The sequence below is a fragment of the Ipomoea nil genome, unplaced genomic scaffold (assembly GCF_001879475.1).
Source record: "Ipomoea nil cultivar Tokyo-kokei standard unplaced genomic scaffold, Asagao_1.1 scaffold0805, whole genome shotgun sequence".
NCBI classification, from domain to species: Eukaryota; Viridiplantae; Streptophyta; class Magnoliopsida; order Solanales; family Convolvulaceae; genus Ipomoea; species Ipomoea nil.
In genome coordinates this window covers 1,148,622-1,162,231 of record NW_017617233.1, presented here as the reverse complement: position 1 = coordinate 1,162,231, position 13,610 = coordinate 1,148,622, and the positions used below count along the sequence as shown (strand labels likewise).

The window sequence follows — 13,610 nt, the reverse complement described above, 5'->3', positions numbered from 1 at the left end:
AAGAAAATTATTGATGAAGATGTTTTTACCTCTTGTTGGAGTTATACCCTTAACCCAATGGACTAAATCCATTGGAGCTAACCAATTAAGATTTGTCCAAGAAGTAGGAGGGGCTGGGATGCAAATAGCTCAAGAGTACATGTCAAGTGACTTAGTTAAACTACTAACTCATATAACTAAGTTAACAAAGGACTTACTATCAAAAAAAAAAAAAAAAGTTAACAAAGGACTTGATTATTTGAGTGTGGCAGTTAAACCACTATTGCACAATAAAATACAAAAGTTTGTGACGGTGGAGAAATGTAGTATAAGGACATGACAAAAATTTGTGACAATGGAAAGAAGTAGCATGAAAGACATGGCAACCATAAAATCTTATAAATTTATATTGTGTATGTATTCCCAATAACGTTTGACTCATTGTAAATGACTTTTGGCCATTTCTTATTATCCATTCTAAAATAAAATAAAATAAAATAAAATTAAAATTAAAATTAAAATAAAAACAAGATACTTAACTTCATTAAACCAAATGTTCAATACAACTTAGGATAGAAAAAGACTAAACAATATGACCAGATTGAGATCAACGGATCTTCCGTCTTGTAAATAGGGCATATCTTGTCTAGGTAAAATTTTTGAAATGATACCCAAATTTTTTCCTTCATTGAATTTCGCTTGATTAGGACGAAATTCCACCCCCGACCTCTTTAAAATATCCAAACTTGGTAAACTTTAAACGAATTCGCTAGACTCCTTAGACTCCCCCATTCCTATGGATGGCTTGACAATTTCCAATTTGAATCGACCAATCCGGTATATTTTCCACTATCTATTAGGGTTATTCTAGTTAGAAAACTCTAGAAAAAAAAATGAAAAAAAAGAAAAAGATCCAGGTAAGATATGCACTTCTTCGGGAATGAAAAAAATCGATCAAGAAATGATGTATTCCGTTAAAGAAAGTCCTTCGCGTAAATTGCTTTATGAATTCGGAGAGTTGAAATAGATAAAGATTATAGCAATCGGTCGAACCGATGACCATCGCATTACAAACGTTGAATAAAATTTAATAAAAAATAGTCTAATTAAAATAGATATTTTTTATAATTTATTTCTATTTTTTTTCTAAAATAGAAAAAATGTCGATACTTTCGATCCTGGACGAAATGAAAGATATTGTTGATGGAAAAAAAAAAAAAAAACCAAAAAGAGAGACCGAGAGAGAAAGGCATAACATTCTTAAAACATTATTTCTTCATTATTTTGGGCGGCAAAGAAACCTATAAAATCACTACCTATGGTATGCACGGAATTCCCATGTAATAGCTCGTAAATCAAATAAAAAAAAAAAAAAAAAAAAAAAAACTCGTAGATAATCATATTCTGTTTACCCATTTTAGAGCTTATTTCTTCGTATTTCTTTCTCCATATTCATGCTTAGCTAATTTATTAGGCCAAATATTACTATCAAACACAGTTCGTTCCTTAAACTAAACCAATAGCAACATTTAACTAAAATATATTGGGTCAAAATAAGTAAATGTTAACACCACCAAAAAAACAAAAAAAAAACAAAAAAAAAAAACAAAAAACAAAAAACAAAAAAACCTCTAACACAATAACACATTTGGTCATTAACTTTATATAGCCATTCCACACTCTATATAAATTCAAACTAAATATATTTTAATAATCACATTCAATAATTTTATATTATTTCAAAAAATCTACTGAACCAAATACCCAACACCTGGGATACATACAACCACATTCATCTCTCATTTTTCGTTGCCAATTCACCGCTTATACTATGACCTACCTCCACCTATTGTGCTTGTTTTCTTCCGACATATGGCCGTCAACGACGAAGATACCCAAGTAGATCATCTCTGGGAGGATCAAGACCTAACACACACTACTCTCCTCTCTCATCCAACAAGAAACAATTCTAACCCAAAAAAAAAAAAAAAAAAAAAAAAAAGAGGCCATTGTTGGTGTTTTCTTCACAAAAAAGAAAAAAAAAAATTATGAATCAAATTAAAGAAATTGACACCAAAATTGGTTACACTCCAGAGCCAGCACGGTGGATTGTTTTCTTCTCTACTTTATTACTCTTTTGAGAAAGAATCTGCTGGTCTTACTAGACACGAATATCCATGGAATAATCCCAATCTGCAATTCAGAATTACAAAATTGCGTTAAAAAGATTGTTTCTTTGCAGAAGTTTAGCGTAATGAGTAGATTATATTTTTTTATTTACAAAAAAGTCTATGCCAAAGGTGGGCTTACAAAGAGATAAACCAACTTAAATTAGTAATAACTGACTGGCTCAAACTAAGAATGCTAATAGACTGGCTCCCACATAGATTCGAACTTAAACCTTATAGTTATCAAGTTTACTGTCCGAGTGTCCGACCAACTTGGTTAGAGTTGTCCTTACTAGATTACATTATGAATTTATGACCGTACAATGATAGGGAAACGGGAAAGAGAATTTTGATGAGATGACACAACAGTTTGGTTTAGTATTTGATGCAGTTAGGAAACATATATGGCAGGATGATAATGAAGTGATGAACAACAAGAACACACATACTAATAGTCATTCTTTACACATAAATTGGACAACTATGTTTACTTCAATTCTCCAATTTTAGTTTTTCCAATTTTCTATTTCTCCAAAAAAAAAAAAATCTCTGGTTAGTAAAAGTACCAGCTTTTCTAACATTCTGAATCTCAGAGTAAACTGATCACCATAACACTAGAATTTACTTATAACCACCTTCTTTATCTATTTCGCTATTCCAAATTTACTAAAACCTTTTTATGCATAATGTTCTCAGAAAATGTTAAGAGCCAAAAAGTGTGCCCACGAGATGAATTGGACATTTGATAAACCGATACTAGGAATGCAAAGAAATAAATAATACAAAAGAAAAATTTTGATCAATGAGTACCGTGGTATAGTTGGGTGCATCGCCACCAGATAGCCAAGATAACACATAACCTGCAAAAAGGAGACAAATATATAGCAGTTAAACATGAGGTGAGCTACTTTATACACTCATCTGTTAGGATCAAGCGCTTAGACTTGGCCCTTCACCGGCCTCCGCCCAACAATCCCCCTAGCCGGCCACCAATTGATGGACTTGGCCCTTTACTGGCCTCCACCCAACATCATCGCTTATGAGTTTCGAAAACCATGTCAAAAGCTCTATAGTTGTGACACAAACACATATATAATGAGGCTAGGAGAAATAGAATAAATAGATTATGGATTACAAGAGCAATCATACAAGTGGCAACACTAATAAAAACTTAAAAAGAAATTACAAAACTGTGAAGGGTAGTAGTCATTACCAAAAGGTTTTACAAGCTCCTCAGATATGAAACCCAAAGGCACCCGCCAAAAACATAAAACAAGCATAAGGTATGTGCAGGCCTGCATGACATAGACGAGTAAAGTTTCTAAGATAATATAAAGCACGAGACCCTAACAAGCATCGAATTCTCCATGCATTCATTAGTCATTACCTTTAAAACGAATAGGCCTTTTGTATACATAACAAATGACATGCTTATCTCCTTACTGTGTGTCTCAATGCCTGCGCAAGTATATAGAAACCATTAGTATAAGTGATTCAAAATAAATTTTAAATAGTGGACACCAGATAAGTTCTTGAGAGCAGACATCAATCACAAATTATTATGGCATTCACCAAAGAGAATTGAGCATTGGGCCAAGAGGCCTGGCCTAAACCAAAATTAATCACATAAATATCTTCATAACCCCCTTTTTTCATTATAGTGAATCTTCAACATAACAAATCACACAGCTTAGTTTAATTGGAAAACAGACAAGCAGCAAGAGAAAACAAACCAAGTCACCTATGAGCCTATGCTGAAAACTGAGCAGCTAGCAACCAAATCTTTAAGGATAAAATTAAGTGCATGTCCACTAGGGATCAAGAAATCAGTTAATGCACATGAAAATGGTTGCTCAAAACATTAAAATTACGCACATTCATATACAATGCAACTTTTTATCCGAAGCTGAAGAAAATAAACTCCAGAAAGGTACTCCATGATTTATTAAGTAGTGCTTTGATATCCACAGTATCTAAAATCTTGGACAATTATTTGAAATGAGATTAAGTGACTTCTACTGTAGAGGTGTGAATAAGGTAACAAAATGCATATAACAAATGTTACTTAGTTCAACTAGGCATCGAGACAACTTTTGTGCAGAATAAATATACTTTTTGCAAGTTCCTTCTCCTTAGCTGCCGCAATCCTCCTCAGCTTTGCAGCTTGTGCAAATGTTGAAGGCCTGAAATCAAGACGAAAACAGACTGAGTGTTCTATACCCGACTACAACTCTATACAAACACGCATATTGTAGAAACTGCAAAAGAATACCAATCTCTAGGTGATTTCTTTTCGTTATATAAAAATGATAGATCCTACTAGCTTTCACTCCTATAACAATGCATGCAAATGTAATTAACAACAAACGAATCCTAAATCAGATATTGATAGCAGCTTAAATAGAAATTAATCCTAGAATAATTGGAATCCCTCACTGTGATAGGCCAGCTGCCTCTCTTAGGAGCCTCTTAATTTCTGCCTTCAGTCGTACATCCTCCGCAGACATGGTAGCTCTCTGCAAAAACGTGTTAGGGGAGAAAATCAATTTTGTGTATAAGTCAGAAATTTCAGTAAGAGTTTGCAATGACACTGTTGTTTCCATTCCTTCTCCATTTCCAAATCAATATTACGGAAATTCGTGAAGATTTAACAAATTCACAACATGCATCCAACAGAAGAAGAAAACCAGATGATGAATCAAACACGAGATAAAAGCATTCAATAATGAAACGACATTAGAAAATATAAAAATATAAACCTTCTTATTGACTTCGACGTATCGATTGATAAACTGGACAATAGATACCAAAATGAATACCATCGGTGCTGCCATTGATATATCGAATTTCTCCAGAGATTCTTCCATAATTTCTTCCATATTTTCTGACATTTTCGTATTATATTTTTCCTTTTTCCCAACCAGCTAATACAAAATGGAATTTCATATCAAAAGAGCACGCTGCAATAACATGTTGTGAAAGAACGCCATTCTTATTTCGAAAAGGCCCTTGTTCATCAACGCCTACTGTCACAGGGAAATGTATGCCATCAACTGCGCCAACAGAATCCTGATAAACGGTTGTAACGTGCAAGGATCATTGTAGTTGATCATAGTAGAATATACAAGCAAAACGAAGCTATTTACCTTAAAATACGGATAAAATTGAGGATCGTCTTGAATTTCTGGTGGAATATCAGACCCTGGAGGCTTGGATAGTTTCTATCTATCTGATTTCTCGATCAATAGGACAATACCGTCGTTGTTTATTAAGGAATTTTTGTTTATTCGTTTTGAAGTGTTTATATCTAATGCATATCGAAATTCAAGCTCCTCGGCTCCATAGCTCGCCAATTCCTCTAATTTTTTAAATTTGTTTTTGTATATTTAGTTTTTTTTTTTCTTTGGTTTATTATAAATTGGATAACCTTAATTGAGTTGGATGGATAGTTAATTGACAATAATAATATTTTAAATTTGATTTAAAATTTATAATAATTAATATATGTGTAATGAGCATTAATTAATTGTTGAATAATATAATAATAATTAGGGAAAATGACACTTTTTTCCCCTAAGTTATATACTTATAGCTATTTTTTCCCCTTAATTATTTAGGTAAGCACATTAGCCCCTCAATTATTCTAAAAGTGGTGATTTTTCCCCCCTGATATATTAAATTGACATTTCTACCCTTAAAGTAAACATTTTATTTATTTTACTTCTCCAACAAATTATCGCGTATACGTAGGGATGATCACGGTTCAGATCAAACTGAACCGGACACTATAGCAATTGAATTAAAAGTTTTCGGTTATGATTCAGATCTAGAACCTAATATTTGGATTTCAATTTATTAAAATTATGAATAAAAAAATTGGATCTTGAACCGTGAATCGGCGGTTCTGGATCCGGTTCGCAATTTTGAACCGTCTTTATTTTAAAATTTTATTTTTTATTTTAAATAGTCTAAATTCAACAATAAATATATTTTATTTTTTCAGTTCGGTACATGAATCGTCCGTTCCGGTTCGCGATTTTAATAAACTCTAAATATCGAGTTTCGATTCTAAATTGTAATTGGAATATTTCAGTTTTGTTGCTATAGTGTTTGTTTGGTTTGAACCAAATTATTGTCATAATTTGTTGGAGAAGGAAAATAAATGAAATATTTATTTTAAATATTTATTTTAGGTAAATATGTCCATTTAACATTTCAGGGGGAAAAACAGCCACTTGAATAATTCAGGGGGAGAAAGTGCTATAAGTATATAACTTAGGGGGGAGAAGTGGCATTTTCCCTAATAAATAAGTTTAACAAACAAATAATTTAGTACTATCAACTCTATTATAAGGTGCCAACTGAATATAATTTGGTGTTTGACATTTAAAAAAAAAAAAAACAATATTTGATTGCATTTTTACAAAAAAAAAAAAAAAAAAAAAAAAAATACTACATTGACTCTCATTTGTTACTCACAATATATCATCCTTATTTGCCACATCATAAAGTAAAAGTGTAAGAATATAATTTGTGAGTACATATTTTTTTATTTTTTTGAAATAAAATAACTATTCATTAATCACAATGAAAAGTTTACAATAAGATCGATGAAATGATAAAACATTATTACAATCAGACATTAAAACAAATTTCCAATGCTACACGAAACTTGAATCTCTAACTGTTTTTCAAGATTGAAGTTGAATTCGTTTGGAGAACATGAAGCTTCTTTGATATTGTTAATGTTCTTGCTACCCAAGTTTGACTCTATTACAGCTCTTATGTCCATAGAAAATATCTTCATTAATCTGAATTGCATATCAAGGTTCAAATATTCTTCGGTGCTCGAGATGAAGCAAACATACTCCATTATTAGATAAATTATTTCACATTATGAAAAAAGAGCTCGTCAAATAAACGAGAAGAAAACTCGCTAAAAACACAACAGGAAATAACTTTAACAAAACAACATATGAAAATCAAATATAAAATAGCAAAAACAAATCCTAAACACCAAACCGCTAACTAATATGTATGTATGTGTGTGTATTTGTGTGTGTGTGTGTGTGTGTGTGTGTATATATATATATTACTTATTACTTATTGAATCGTTGAAAAAAAAAAGAAGTAAAGAAGCTTGGATATGAAGTTGGAGATGGCGAGGGACGGTGGTGAAGGAGGAAGAAACGTCGGTGAGGGGCAGGAGGAAATGGTGGCGGTGGAAGAGAGGCGGGAGGAGGTCGAAGGATAGCGATTGAGAGACGGTCGGTGTAAGGGAACAAACGAGAGGAAGTCGGCGGCGCCTCCGCAAAACGAGCGGAGGCAGCGGCCGATGAAGGGATAATGAGGAAAAACCCTTACAGAGATAATATTAGGTTAGGGAGCGGTAATCGATTATTCAATTTGTGAGTACATGTACTAAAACTTACAAATTTGCTCTTAGAATTGTAAATGGCAAAAATGTGTAAGGTAATGTTTTTTTTTGAGTGAGTGGGTAAGGTAATGTACTTTCCTTTTTTTTTTTTTTCTTTTTTTTTGAAACATCATTCTTTACAATATGGTATATATTATATATTTTCTCAATTTTGTTCAACTCAAAAAATTAATGTCTCACATATGATTTATACAATGTAGTATCTATTATTATTATTGTTAATATTATAAATTAAAATAATTTATTATATAATTACAACAACTATTTATTTTATTTAAACTTTATATTTTGTATTTTATGTCTACTTTAAATAATTAATTTATACTTTTTATGTTTACTTAACAAAAAAAATATCATCAATTTGAAAGCTCTTTTCAAAATAATTTGAAATAACATTTCAATACTTAATTGTAACAGGTCAACAAATCCTCTACTACATTAAATGATAATTTAATTGTGATCACACATTGAAACACTCGTTAAAAGAGAATGATGATCATATTTGCAGCTCATATGTCGAAAATGAGGACTAATGCCATATTGGATTAAATTTGGGGGTCATGAGTATGAAATTATGAATGGAAATAGATTAGGGCGGGACAAGCTTTGAAAAATTAGGCTTGTTAGGATAATTCGAGGCCTGAGCAAGCTTTTTCTAAATACATATCAATAATTATTTAAAAATATACTTAAATACACACATATAATTATGCACCATATTAATAAATATAATTATTTTAATTATAAATCTTACAATATAAATTATAGTTAAGAGAATTATGTGCTCATAAAAAGCATTATACAATCCTATTAGGAAATACATTCATGATCTAAATTTATTCATATAACATTTCAAATTACCTCTTTTGATTTATGAATACAAGTTCCTTAATCATTATTTGCGCGTTCTACCCATATTGTTGGTCTTCATACGGTGGCGGAGGCACTTTGTTTGCGGGAGGTGCTAATTTGGTTCAAAGGTACGGGGATGGGTGAGGTGGAGGTGGAGACTGATTCGCAACTTTGCTACCATGCGTTATATGCTAGTTCTTATTTTTCTGCTTTTGGTTTTGTAGTAGATGATATTAAACAAGTTGCCTCTTTAAACAATCGGGTTAACTTTAATTTTGTAAAACGATCTGCGAATCGTGCGACCCATGCGTTAGCTCGGGAAGCCGTTTCCACGTCAGGTTGTGGGGAGTGGTTTGATGTGCCACCTCCGTTTCTGGTTCCGTTACTTGCTACTGATTTAATGAATTGAGTTTCTTTTTCCAAAAAAAAAAAAAATCATTATTCATTTTATTGAAATGATAATACATGAAATACAATTATAAATAATCAATTTAATTATGTAAATTTCGTTTATAAGTGTATCTAAATATGTACATTATTAAACACTATATTAATCTTACACAATTTTAATTTTAATTTTAATTTTGTATGCTATAAACATACATATCCTGCCAAATATATGAAAAATCTAACTATATTATTATATTATATATTTTAATATCTTTTTATTTTTAAATTTTTTATTTAAATTCATAATAATATATTTTTTCCATACTGACTCTATTACAATGCAGTATCTGTTAGCACAAAGAATCCCACAACCTCCCTTATGAGGAAGCAACTTGGTACCATTGGACTACAAGATCCTTGATAAGACCTCTCAAATATAAATATGGAAGTGTGTGTATGTATATATAAGTTTATATTTTTTACTAATTTCGTGAATTTTGAATAAAATTATCCCATAACCACTTGTTTTTTTTTTTTTTTTTTTTTTTTTTTTCAATAACGGGATATTTCTAATTAAACATGTTAGTGATCTCTAACGACAATACCCCCCCTCCCCCCCCCCCCCCCAAAAAAAAAAAAAAAAAACAAAAAACTAAGCATATAAAAGAAAGGGATAAGGGTCAAATAGACAATTGAACTATATGTAAAAGTGCAATTAAACCCTTCAACTTGTTATTTTGAGTCAAATAAGCTTAATTACCGGTAACCAATAGGTTACGAGTAAATTATTGACATTGACTGCCGAAAATCACCGTTGACTGCCGAAAATCACTGGTGACTGTCGCAGAAAATAAAAAAATAAAAAAATCACCGAAACGACAATTTCCGATCTTCTCCCGGAGAAGACGACGTCCGAACAGTTGTTTTCTCCGGTAGGTCATCTTTTTTTCTTTTTAATTTTTTTTATTGTCGTCGAATTTTTTTTTTTTCGCCAGAATTCTTACCGAAAATATCGCCAAATTTTTTTGACCGGTTATTGCAGGTGAATAACCTGTTATTGGGCTTATTTGACTCAAAATAACAAGTTGAAGGGCCTAATTGTACTTTTTAAAAGTTGAAGGACCTAATTACAATTTTGCCTATAGTTCAAGGGTCTATTTGACCATTTTCCCTAAAATAAATAAATATGGAAGTAATACAAAAGATGAGAACAATTGTTGATCTAATTAAATCTTTTCCAAAAATATTTTATTTTGATACCAAACAATAAAAACATGTTAAAAATAATGAGTAGATTTAAACGTGTTTCGTTTAATACATATTTAAAATTATTGTTATAATTAAAAAATTAAATATTTGACTATTAAAATTATTTTACATTTATTATTATTATTATTATTATTATTTACGTTTGTAGAATTACTCCATGTTGGATTGAACTTTTTTTTTTTTTTTTTGAACAAAAACGCAAGAACTTTCATTAACAACTCAGAAAATTGACAAGGCAAGGCGGCGGGGTAGACACCCACACACCCGAGACAGATTCTGAAACAGTTGCCCGAGCAAGCTCGTGAGCTACACGGTTCACTGTCCTTTTGATGTGGGCCACAGAGACGGTCCCAACATCGTTAGCAATCGACAAGCATTGCTTTACATAAAGACCTACGTACGAAAAATCAACACAACGGGAATGAAAAGCATTACAAAAATTGAGGCAATCAGATTCATTGTCTTGATAAAATTTTGCACATACTCAACTTTACAATTACATTTACAATTCGTTTATGGACATACTTCGTCTATCTTCTTTTAACATGTTAGGTACTCAGGTTAACTATTAATTTTTCAAAATAAATATTCTTTATTCACTTTTTTTTTTTTTTTAAAGTTTACTTGTAAGTTTTAGATTTAACTCTTTGTTTGTGTTGAATAATGTTTTTAAAATAGTTCTCAAATATATAAATTTTACGGAGTATATAACAACATTAAATTAAATATTACAAAAAATAAATGGTGATTAACTTGTGTCAAATTTTATTAATGAACTATACACATAATAAAATGAGTCAAAAAAGTATTTATTACTTAAATAAATTTTTGTTTATTAGTTTTTAGTGCACCTTGTTGTTGTAATATAATAATTTGAAAATTTATAATATATATATTAAAATATACCATTAATTTAGGCCATCCACACTTGTGGATATTGTGGGGAGAATTCAGAATTAAATCTTCCCTTCATGAGATAATAGCTAGTGTGGACATGAGATAATTGAAAAATAATCTCCCTGCAAATGTAGGGAGATTGTCAGAAAAAAAAAAAAAAAAAAAAAAAAAAGGGAAAGAAGAAGAAGCAAGGCTGTGCGCGTTCGCGCACAGCCTTGGGCAAAAGCCGGGCGCGTGCACTGCACGCGCCCGGAGGAGCGTCAGGCGCGCCAGTCGGCGCGCCTGACGCGTCTGACTACTTTCTTTTTTTTTTTTAATTTTTTTTTATTTTGTTTTTTATTTTTTTTTTCTCTCCCCTCCCACACTCTCTTTCCTAATCACTCTTACATTATCTCCCCATTCTTCCCAACCAATGTGGATGCTCTTAGCCAGTAGCCTAATATTGTGGAGAAGGGAGGACGCAAGATTCTTTAAACACGGGTAAATTTACTTTATTGGCCCTAAAACCCGAGATCCACGAACCTATCCGGTCATATCGCGTCATTTTGTCGAGATTTCCGTAGTAGGCCTAAACGGTCCCATAATAAATCCCTTATAACACCCAAAGGTTAACGTTGTCATTACAGCACTAAGGCCCAACGCGGCTGGGTCAATTTACATAAACACCCCAACTCACGGGATCCCGCCACGTTAGCGGACTGCTTGATCAGCAGGCGATCCAAGGGCCACGATCCCTCCGCGAGGAAACACAGGAAAAACACAAAGCCGAGAGCAGCCTAAACTGGTTGTTTCAACGGAGCTTTCAGCCAATGGGAGGAGAGCGCACGGATGGATGACGTGGCGAGAGAATTCCGAATTCCCGCCAAAACCCCGGACTTGAAATTTCATTCTCAGGATTCAATATTTTTCGCCACTTGCGAATTTTTTCTTTTTCCCTTTCCTTTCTCTCAAACCCTCCCTCGCTCGCTCTTCTTATCTCTCTCCCCATCAGCCCACTCACCACACAACGCACATATCCAAAGCATATCTCTCTATCTATAGTACTCTTCTCTGTCTCAACCCTAGAGAGGTAAACTCCCAACCCCTGCGCCGCTCTCTTACCGAGTTCCGTCGATTTCCGCCGGTTTCCGTCCGATTCTCACCGGTTTTCATTGTTTTTCGCAGGTTTCGCCATGAAAGGGGGTAAATCCAAGGCCAAGTCCGATAACAAGTGAGTTCTATTCGTCTTTTTGTTTCCTATCGATTTCTACTCCGTTAACTGTTCTGATCTGCGATTTTGATTATAATTGTAGGTGATGTAAGTATAGATGATTTTGCTGGATTTGGCTTTAATTTATGTTTGCTTTTGTAAATTTTTGTTTTATAGGCTCGCTGTGAAGAAACAGGCTGCGGATACTAAGAAAACGAAGAAGGCCGTCAAGGATCCTAATAAGCCGAAAAGGCCTCCTAGTGCATTCTTCGTTTTCATGTACGCTCTTTGACTCTCTATCTATTTCAGATCAATAAGCATCTGTACGCAGTTCTTTTTGCGGCGATTAGTCGTTAAGTATTAACACTTTTTTTGCTGGATTTATTTTGTGAACGACAGGGAGGACTTCCGGAAGACGTACAAGGAGAAGCATCCAAACAACAAATCTGTGGCCGTTGTAAGTATTTCTTCAGATTCATGTTAAGTAGTTCGGATTGAGCCGCTGATTCCAAAGCTATCTACTGTTTGGAATTTAAGTTTTTGAATTTTAAATGTTTAAATTTGAAACTATCAGGTCGGTAAGGCTGGAGGAGACAAGTGGAAACAACTCACTGCCGCTGTAAGTGTTTGATTGTTTTGTTAGATTAATTTGTGATCAGTTGATGTCGGTTGCTTATTATTATTGCTATTGTCAAATTGAATTTAGGAGAAAGCTCCTTTCATCTCCAAGGCGGAGAAAAGGAAGCAGGAGTACGAGAAGAACTTGCAGGCGTACAATAAGAAACAGGCTGCTGGAGCCGCAGAAGAGGAAGAATCTGACAAGTCGAGGTCCGAAGTGAACGATGACGATGAGGATCAGGACGGCAGCGGAGAGGTTTGAACTGACATATAAGTTCTGATTAAGCTTGAATTATATGAACGTTTAATCTGACATTGTGTGGTTGTTTGTTGACAGGATGACAGTGAAGATGACGATTAAAGCATTGATTCGAAGTGATTTGAATGCGGTGAAGGAAGGATTTGCCGAATATATTCTGACCCTTTGGAATATTGCCTGATGGATAGTTTACTTTTGCTTTTTATTAATTTGGTAGTTTATGTGATATGCTTAAAAGGACACCTAGCAAAATGGGTTACTACTCTTTCTATGTACTTCAGTCTTTCCATCCCAACTTAATGATAATTCGAATGTAGAAAATTGTCTTTCTTTTGCAAGTTTTAGCTTTATTTGATCTTTCACCATTCTCTTCTCTGTACAATATAATGTTTAGTTTTGGTTTGTAGTTCAAGGCGTTTAATCAAATTTGGTCAAAATGTCGAAATATCTTTCTGTGATGTGGCGTTCTGGGATAGGGATTTGGTTGCTATCTCTTTAACCTTTGAATGAGTTTTGTAATGGTGGTGGGGATCAAGTGTCTTTTCTTGTGAT

At 33.1% G+C, this 13,610-nt stretch overlaps 2 protein-coding genes across 5 annotated transcripts; one reads left to right on the top strand and one right to left on the bottom strand.

The window, feature by feature from the left end:
- Nucleotides 1-1,892: 1,892 nt before the first annotated feature.
- On the bottom strand, nt 1,893-5,386 carry LOC109177605. Of its 4 annotated transcripts, XM_019327008.1 has the most exons (9): nt 5,294-5,386; nt 4,907-5,216; nt 4,584-4,663; nt 4,260-4,330; nt 3,535-3,605; nt 3,361-3,442; nt 2,958-3,007; nt 2,054-2,172; nt 1,893-1,905 (listed from the first exon to the last, which is right to left on the bottom strand). In XM_019327008.1, exons 2-8 carry the CDS (start codon nt 5,036-5,038, stop codon nt 2,101-2,103), a joined length of 558 nt encoding a protein of 185 aa, XP_019182553.1. In that variant the 5' UTR covers nt 5,039-5,216; nt 5,294-5,386; the 3' UTR covers nt 1,893-1,905; nt 2,054-2,100. The 4 variants fall into 4 exon arrangements, with proteins under 4 accessions (XP_019182553.1, XP_019182552.1, XP_019182554.1 ...); XM_019327007.1 differs by lacking the exon at nt 1,893-1,905 and having other exon boundaries at nt 2,015-2,172; XM_019327009.1 differs by lacking the exon at nt 1,893-1,905 and having other exon boundaries at nt 2,015-2,172; nt 4,907-5,173; nt 5,294-5,376.
- A 6,520-nt stretch (nt 5,387-11,906) lies between these two features.
- LOC109177607 (HMG1/2-like protein) lies at nt 11,907-13,414 on the top strand. Its single transcript, XM_019327011.1, has 7 exons — nt 11,907-12,061; nt 12,157-12,202; nt 12,359-12,460; nt 12,581-12,638; nt 12,756-12,800; nt 12,888-13,055; nt 13,137-13,414. The coding sequence occupies exons 2-7, from the start codon at nt 12,165-12,167 to the stop codon at nt 13,158-13,160; spliced, it is 435 nt and encodes a 144-aa protein (XP_019182556.1). The 5' UTR covers nt 11,907-12,061; nt 12,157-12,164; the 3' UTR covers nt 13,161-13,414.
- The last annotated feature ends 196 nt before the right edge of the window (nt 13,415-13,610 follow it).